The sequence below is a fragment of the Dipodomys ordii genome, unplaced genomic scaffold (genome assembly GCF_000151885.1).
Source record: "Dipodomys ordii isolate 6190 unplaced genomic scaffold, Dord_2.0 Scaffold14, whole genome shotgun sequence".
In the NCBI taxonomy this organism is placed as follows: domain Eukaryota; kingdom Metazoa; phylum Chordata; class Mammalia; order Rodentia; family Heteromyidae; genus Dipodomys; species Dipodomys ordii.
The window spans coordinates 4,924,129-4,932,580 of record NW_012267230.1 but is presented as its reverse complement, the minus strand read 5'-3'; the positions used below and the strand labels follow the sequence as shown (position 1 = coordinate 4,932,580).

General features: G+C 54.7%; 1 protein-coding gene across 3 annotated transcripts in view; it reads left to right on the top strand.

Annotated features, from left to right (window-relative positions):
* Window positions 1–205: 205 nt before the first annotated feature.
* Window positions 206–8,452, top strand: part of Atp2a1 (ATPase, Ca++ transporting, cardiac muscle, fast twitch 1) — a 16,559-nt gene continuing 8,312 nt past the window's right edge. For all 3 annotated transcript variants that reach the window (XM_013011323.1, XM_013011324.1, XM_013011321.1), the window contains exons 1-9: window positions 206–515; window positions 836–853; window positions 1,319–1,401; window positions 2,807–2,911; window positions 3,872–4,010; window positions 5,607–5,687; window positions 6,218–6,303; window positions 6,460–6,757; window positions 6,894–7,060. In XM_013011323.1, the coding sequence (XP_012866777.1) occupies window positions 398–515; window positions 836–853; window positions 1,319–1,401; window positions 2,807–2,911; window positions 3,872–4,010; window positions 5,607–5,687; window positions 6,218–6,303; window positions 6,460–6,757; window positions 6,894–7,060 (1,095 nt within the window). In that variant the 5' untranslated portion in view covers window positions 206–397. The remainder of the gene's footprint in view (window positions 516–835; window positions 854–1,318; window positions 1,402–2,806; window positions 2,912–3,871; window positions 4,011–5,606; window positions 5,688–6,217; window positions 6,304–6,459; window positions 6,758–6,893; window positions 7,061–8,452) is intronic.

Below are 8,452 nucleotides of genomic sequence, written 5' to 3'. Positions count from 1 at the left end.
CAGTCTCTCCCTGCCCCCCCCCCCCCCGTGTGCCTCATGAGTGACATCTCAGGCTGCAGCCCCACTGTTCCCCCTCTGTCAGCAGAAATATCTTTCTCTTCTGACCCCTCCTGCTGGGGTCCTAGCCAGCCAATCCCTGACCTGAGGGAGGGGGGAACCTGCCCCCCCTACTCCCTCATAAGGACCAGCTGGGGGCTGGGGGGGTGGCCGGCTGCTAGAAGTGGGACGAGGGGTCAGAGCTTCGTGGAGGGAAGAAAAGGCTGAGGGGGGGGGCAGGTGATAAACAGGAAGAAACCCAGACAGGCAGGTGGATACGTTGAGGAAGGCCCCCCCGTAATTGAGAGCGCCCCCCCGGAAGGAACACATCGCCCCCTGGGCCCCCCAAGAAGGGTGCACAATGGAGGCTGCACACTCCAAGAGCACAGAGGAATGTTTGGCCTATTTTGGGGTGAGTGAGACCACAGGCCTCACCCCGGATCAAGTGAAGCGACATCTGGAGAAATACGGCCCCAATGGTAAGTGTCCCTTTGGGGGATAAGCTGGTAATACCCTCCTGCACCCACCTCCCGCACACACAGAAGGGAACTGTCCCCGAAGGGTGTCCCTGGGGAGAGCTGGGTCACGGTCTCACGTGGCCAGGCAAAGATTCCGAGAAAACGGGCTCCTGAGCTCTGGAGTTGGGGGGAGGTTTTACGGGATGACCTTGATGAACTTCGGGTGCCCTTTTGATGGTGGCCTGATTCTCTCACCTTCACCAGAGTCCTGGGTACCAGAGGGTCATAAAGCTGAGCCCCAAATGAATAAGTACTTTTTCTTCTTTTTTTTCTCTGTGTAGAGCTCCCTGCCGAGGAAGGTAAGTTCCTGGAAACGCTCCCACAAACCCTCCCCTCTATCTGTGCCACTCCCTTACCTGCCCTCTGGTTATAGGTCCTACCCCCCTCTTCATTAAAGGCTACGTCTTGGGGGTAGGGATTTAAGTCAGTACAAGTGCATTTGCAATGCCCTGAGTTTGGTCCTTAGCTCTGAGGAGGAAGAAGAAGAAGAAAAAAAGGCAATGTTTTTCCCCCCAAGGACTAGAGTTTTGGGGGGGAGGCTGTAGTCTCCAGGCCCTTTCTCCTTGAAGTGTCCCACCCTTGAACAGCTGCTGCTCTGTTCTCTAAAGACACTTGTTCTTGGATGCCTTGTTTAAAGACTCTTGTTCTTGCAGCTCTTTGGCGTTGAGCTAGCCTGTCCTTACCACCCTAGGGATTCAGGGCACTCTAACCCCTGGCCCCTCAGATCTCAACCCTGGGGTTCCCTCTCCTTGCCTCTCCCCCAGGGAAGTCGCTGTGGGAGCTGGTGGTAGAGCAGTTTGAAGACCTCCTGGTGCGGATTCTTCTACTGGCTGCTTGCATTTCCTTCGTAAGTGTGGGGGGAGCCTGGGAGGGGGCTGGCTGGGGTATATGGGGGGGATCAGAGCTCTGCTCACAGCCATCACCATCCCAGACCCCCCCTAGTCCAGGCCCTCAGCACCCCCAATTTCCCGACCTGGGCTGGGGGAGGTGGGGTGCTGATTCCAGTCCTCCCCCACACCCTGTGGACAGGCTTTATTTTAAGCTTAAGGGGTGTTCTCAGCCAAAACACTGAAACTAAGCCACCCTCACAGCTTTAAGGGCTTCGAGGGCTCGGGTTACCCACCCAAGTGCCTGGCTCCAGCTGGGACTCACAGGCTGCAACATTCTGGGCACTACAACTCCCAGCATGCCGTGTACCTCTCCATGCCACCAATCCCCAGCATTCTGGCATCTTTGGCCCGCCCTCCCTGGTCTCTGATGCTGATTGGTTGAGGAAAAAAAAAAAACTGGCTCCTAGAAGCGGGGAAAGCACTCCTGGTGCGAAGTTGACTACAGATGCACCCTGAAGCCTGACTAGATAGGATCCCTGTGCGCCTCATTCCCCCATCAGGGTTGTAATTTGGAGTCCTGCGTGTTATCAGTCCAGCCTAACTCACTCCTAACCTCTCTGGGCCTCCTTAGTTCCTCACAGCCCTGGCTACCTCTCTCCTGTCCTAGGGTTGGACTCTACCTTCAGTCCAGTGTCCACAACCCTCACCATCCCAGCAGTCCATCCTATAGTTTGGAATTTCCTTAACGTCTTAGTTTTTAGTCCAGATGGAAGATAAGACACAGGAGGCAAAACTGCCTCCCTGTCCCTTGGTCTCTTTAACGGAGGCCCTGACTGCCCCTGAGTGCAAATTGGCAGGGCTTCCCTTCTCCCTTCTCAGATTTGCTCCTTGACATTTGCCTGTGGCTGTTGCCTGGCAGTGACAACAGCTGGGGCGGGGTGTGTACAGGAGGCCCCGTAACCTTATCCCCTGCTCTTGCTCCCTCGTGAAATCAGAGCTTCCCAGCCTTGGCAGCGGGGGAGAGCTGTGGGGGAGGGCTGTGGGTGGGCTAGGTGCCTATGAGGACCACTGAGTTTTCACCATGGGCTTTGGACTCCTGAGTGATGGGTGGGATGGATGTGGCCCTAGGGCTTGTTGGCCTAAGTATCCCAGAGCTTTGCTTATAAGCCACCGGTTCAGTCAGAGAAACCTGAAAGCATTCCCAGTTAATGCCAAAGTTGTCCATGTGCCTGACCGGTTCGCGCTGAATCACGCCAGCGGTAGTGCTCCTGTGCTCTGAGCCAGCGGTGTGCAGAACTTCGCACAGATGTGGGGCTGCAGGCTCCCCACCTCCCGGCTGTGTACTCTATCTGCTCACAGGCTCAATCGCATCTGGAACTCGGGTCCTTGTGAGCTGTTATTCTCTGTTGCTCTGCTCCTCAGGTGCTGGCTTGGTTTGAGGAAGGTGAAGAGACCATTACTGCCTTTGTGGAACCCTTTGTCATCCTCTTGATCCTCATTGCCAATGCCATCGTGGGGGTTTGGCAGGTTAGCTTTGATAATGTTTCCTGTCCCACCACCTGGTGTGATGCTGATACCCCCCCCCATCCCAACTCTAGGCTTCTCCTCCTCTTCCTCCTCTTCCCCATCCCCCTCTTCTTTTTTCTTCTCCTCTTCTTCCTTTCCCTCCTCCTCCTCCATCATCTTTCTCCCTCCTCTGACCCTCTCACATGGCTAGGTCATGTGATAGTGTTAGCACAAGCTGGGAGACTGGGAACCACTGTTACTTGCTGGCTGTGTGACCCCGTGCAAACTCCTTTATGTGTCTGAGCCTCAGTTTCCTCATCTATAAAATAGGACTAATAGCCGGGCGATGGTGGCCCACACCTGTAATCCTAGCTACTCAGGAGGCTGAGATCTAAGGATCACAGTTCAAAGGCAAGCTTGGGCAGGAAACTATTCAAGAAAGCCGAAAGAGGCTCTGTGGCTCAAGCGGTAGAGTGCTCACCTTGAGCAAATAAGAAGCTCAGGGACAGTGCTCAGGCCCAGAGTCCAAGCGCCAAGACCAGCCCCTACCCCTCCAAAAAAAAAGGATTAATAACCCTGATGTGTGAGTTGAATCAGAGGAACAGGACAGTGCCTGGCACACAGTAAAAACTCAACAAAGGCTAATTTGAGTTCCTTCTTCCTCTGATTATACCACTCTCTTCTTCCTTTATCTCTTGTTTCCTGATTTTCATTGACTCTCCTTTCTTCTCTGTCCAAAGCCCTCTTATCTGATTTTAGCCATAGGTGACATTTTCACACATGTGTGTGTGTGTACAAACATGCACACACACATGTATGCTGTGGCCGCCTAAGTCTCCCTCTTCTATGAAACCCTATTTCTCCTGAGACTCAGGGCCTCCGTCTCTACACCCCCCCACTCCTCTAGTCCACCCAAGCCAGTTCCCTCCCAGTCTCTGATCTTCCTCCCCTTCCAACTGCTTTCCTCCACCTTCCCCTCAGGAGCGCAATGCAGAGAATGCCATTGAAGCGCTGAAGGAATATGAGCCCGAGATGGGGAAGGTCTACCGAGCTGACCGCAAGTCAGTGCAAAGGATCAAGGCTCGGGACATCGTCCCCGGGGACATCGTGGAGGTGGCTGGTGAGTTGATGGGGATTGAGTGGTTCAGGATGGGAGGCCTTGGGTCTGATGCCAAGAAAGAGAGAGAGAGGCTGCTCAGCCCCAAGAGGATGGTGGAGTCTGTGTCTCCTTCCCAGACTCCTCAGGAGGTCACCCGAGGACATTCGGGCCACAGCACCCCCTCCCTTGCAGAGTTTCAGCAGGAACAGCCAGTCCTGTCCCTGAGGCTGCAGGCAGACCCCCTTTTCCCCCTCCTCTCCCCTAACACTTGCAAGCAACAGGTGGAACTCAGCCCCTGCCAACGGCCCCATCTCCACCCGCTCTGGGCCTGGCTTCCCTCTCCTTCTACCCCCCCCCCTCCAAGCTTGGTCAGCTTTCAGTCTTGACCTCTTAGTGCCCTTGAGGCCTCTAAAGGGGAAGGAGTGAGGGCAGAAGGGAGGAGGGGGGCTGAAGCTCAAGCCCCCGGCCATGTAAGGGAAACTCAGGTCCCCGCTCGGGGAGCACGGGACCAGGAGGAGGGAGCTGAAGGAGGGCCCCGCCCCCACGGAGGGACACTTAATGCCGGCCCGGGGAGGGGTGGGGGCCGGGTGGCTAAGATTACTAGCATTCTGCCCCCTTCAGCGGTTTTTATATTTGCCCTGCGCAGGCCTTCCCGTGTTTCCAGGCCGTTGGCTCGGTGGAGCAATCTTTCTAGGCCTCCTTCCCTCTATCCATACACATGTTGCCCCCTGGGGGAAGCTGAGGAGAAAGAGGGCAGGCGGGCTGAAGACCCCAGAGCCCCATGGCGGGGCTGCCCTGTCTCATGGACAGTTTGGAGTCAGTGCCGTGAATGTCTATAAATACCCCTTGAGCTTGGGTGACAGGGCGTCCGCTGGACCCGTGGTCTACCTCCTCCCTCCTCTTTCTGCTTCTTCTGCATGGGACCTTAGAAACACAGGAAAGGAAAGAGGGTGGACTCTGTTGCCGGTGGGACCAGAGCAACGTGAGGCAGAGGCCCTGGTTCCCCCCCAAAAACCTCTGGAGTGTAGCAGGGTGTCCTCCAGAGTTTATCACTCCTCTGGGACCACCTCTGTCCCTGCCTTTCCTCTGTGTCCCCCTTACCCATCCTCTCTGGCTTCACTTTCCTTTGTGTTTTTCTTCTCAACTCCAACCTTTGTCCTGCCAGACCTCCCCACTCCCTGCCACGGCCTCCCTCTGACTCGTCCTGATGCCTGAGTTCTTCTCTTGCCTCTCTTGCTTTTCTCTTCTCTCTCATCCCTTCCCCATCCTTCTCGATTTTTAGTTCGATCATCCCTACTTTCCTCCCTGGTGGTCAGGGTTTGTTGAATAAGCCTGGACTATGTACCCAGGGATTCTGGGAGGCTCCCTTCATATCCTGAAAGCCAGTAGGGAGAGAAGAGTTCATTAGGACAGTTGGAGTGGTTTTCTGGGGGGTGGGGGGCGGGGGTTGCTGGTGGAGGTGTCAGGATCACATGCTGAGGGTCTTGTGTAAGCCCAGGGCGCACACTCTGGGACCTAGAAGATGGACAGGTGAGGGAGTCAGACAGAGATGAGGTTATAGGAAGGAAGAAAAGCACCATTTCCAACTGACCTCCCTCTTCTCTGCTCTCTCCACAGTGGGGGACAAAGTCCCTGCAGACATCCGCATTTTATCCATCAAATCGACCACCCTCCGGGTTGACCAGTCCATCCTGACAGGTCTGCTGGCTTAAGTGGGAGCACTCGGTGGGGGTGACCCGGGTGGCCGGGCACGGGGGAGATGCTAGGGAGATAAAGAGCAACAACCCACTCACGATTCTGTAGTAGCAGCAATGTCAGCGGCAGCTGACCTTACTAGGAGACATGGGAGAAGAGGTAGCCATGGGCCATGGCTTCCAAAGGCACACGGGCTCACACAAACCCAGAGAAGCACTCATTTCCTCCAGAGTGCTCCTAAACTCTTCCAATGAGGAGCATGGGATTCTGGGAAAAAGATGGAAGGTTTGCATCTATTCCGTAACATGGCCACTTCCGTGGCTCCACTGGGATGGAGAGGGCAGCGTCCACACCTCCAGGGGACTGGGGCCAAGGTCTAATGGCTTCCCCTTTGCCTGGATGGAGCAGCTTCCCCCCCCCGAGGCGGGACTTCCTCCAGGATGGTGGTTTGGTCCCTTTCTAGGCAGGCCCCATCCTGCACGGGAGGGAGGGAGTTAGGAGCAGGAAGTTTTCTAAGGCCCCTTTCTCCACAGGTGAGTCAGTGTCTGTCATCAAGCACACTGACCCTGTCCCCGACCCCCGAGCTGTCAATCAGGATAAGAAGAACATGCTCTTCTCGGTGAGTGGTCGAAGGCCAGCTGTGAGACGATCAAGCCAGAGGCCCTGGCTTGGGAGAGGAATTTGGTAGCATGAAAGGCCCTCAGCACAGGAGGGGTACAGTACGAGGGTCCCCACCCCCTCACCTGATTCCTTCCTCTTCCTGTACCTCCCCCAGGGTACCAACATCGCAGCCGGCAAGGCCCTGGGCATCGTGGCCACCACTGGCGTAAGCACTGAGATTGGCAAGATCCGAGACCAGATGGCTGCCACCGAGCAGGACAAGACCCCTCTGCAGCAGAAGCTCGATGAATTTGGGGAGCAGCTCTCCAAGGTCATCTCCCTCATTTGTGTGGCCGTGTGGCTCATCAATATCGGCCACTTCAACGATCCCGTCCACGGGGGCTCGTGGTTCCGAGGAGCTATCTACTACTTCAAGATTGCTGTGGCCCTGGCCGTGGCGGCTATTCCAGAAGGTAGGACGGGCTTTCCCTCAAAGACCTTCTCCAGGTCCCAGGGCATAAGACGGACTGTTAGGTAGCTGATCAGAGCCGATCTTCCTCTCTCTCCCCTTGCGATGTTCCTTTCTCAGCATGCCTTTCCTCTCTGCAGGTCTTCCCGCTGTCATCACCACCTGCCTGGCCTTGGGTACCCGTCGGATGGCGAAGAAGAACGCCATCGTGCGGAGCCTGCCGTCTGTGGAGACCCTGGGCTGCACCTCCGTCATCTGTTCCGACAAGACAGGCACCCTTACCACCAACCAGATGTCCGTCTGCAAGGTCAGGGGTGGTGGTGGGGAAACCAGTCCTCCAAGCATGGGCTCATCCCTACACCACTGGTGGCTTCTTGGCCTGGTCTAGGAAACACTCAAAGGGCAGATACAGAGTCATCCGACCAGCAATGCAAAGGATCAGCTGGTCTTGTTAGAGCCACGGTCTCTATCCCAGACATTGCCACCTGCTGTCTCTGATCCTTTACAGAGGCCATTGGGGGAAGGTCAATTAACCCAATTTTTGTGAAGCTCTGGAGGATTTGGCGAGTTGCCAAAGGATACGGTTGATAGGAAGGAGAGCTGGGTGTTGTAGTACATGCCTATAATCCAAGCTACTCAGAAAGCTGAGGTAAAAGGATTGCTTGTGCCCAGGAGTTTAAGGCCAGCTTAGACAATGAGACCCCTCTCTCATAATGTGTATGTGTGTGTGTGCGTGTGTGTGTGTGTGTGTGTGTGTGTGTGTGTGTACTCAGAGCTTGCTTCCAAACTCAAGTCTGTGGGTCCCATTGCTCCTGTCTATGCAGCCAACTGCTCCCCAGAAAGGTCCCATTATGAGAGGGGCCAGCACCCAGCTATGCTAATCCTGGGCAGCATTTCTTCTTATGTTGCTTTTTGGTGCTACTAGAATTTGAACTCAGGACTTCATGCTTGCTAGGTAGGAGCTTTACCACCTGAGCCATGCCTTCAGCCCTTTTTGCTCTGCTCTTTTGTTTTGATTTGATTTGATTTCTTCCTCCTCTTCCTTTTCCTTTTCTTCTTCATCTTTCTCCTCTTCTTCATCTTTTTCCTCTACCTCCTCTTCCTCCTCCTCCTCCACCTCTTCCACCTCCTTCTCCTCCTTCTCCTCTTGCTCCTCCTCTTCTTTTTTAACCCAGATTAGCCTGGATTGTGATCCCCCTATCTATGATTCCACTTTAGTTGATATAACAGTCAACATGCCACCACATCCAGCTTTTTCTGTTGAGATAGAATCTTTTTGTTGTTGTTGTTGGTTGTGGAGCTTGAACTCTGGGCCTGGGTGCTGATCCTCAGCCCTTCAGCTCAAGGCTAGAGCTCTACCACTTGAGCCACAGTGCTACTTCCAGATTTTTGGTGGTTTTTTGAAGATTAGAGTCTTACAAACTTTCCTGCTGGGCTGGCTTTGAATCTCGATCCTCAGATCTCAGCCTCCTGAGATTACAGGCTAATCAGGAGCCACTGGCCCCCGGCTTTGAGATGGAATCTTAAGAACTGGATTGGACCATGATCCCTCCTACTAGCTAGGACGACAGGAGTGAGTCCTTGATGCCCAGCTTTTTTTTTTTTTTTTTTTTTGTCGGTCGTGGGGCTTGAACTCTGGGCCTGGGCGCTGTCCCTCAGCTCTTCAGCTCAAGGCGAGCACTCTACCGCTTGAGTTACA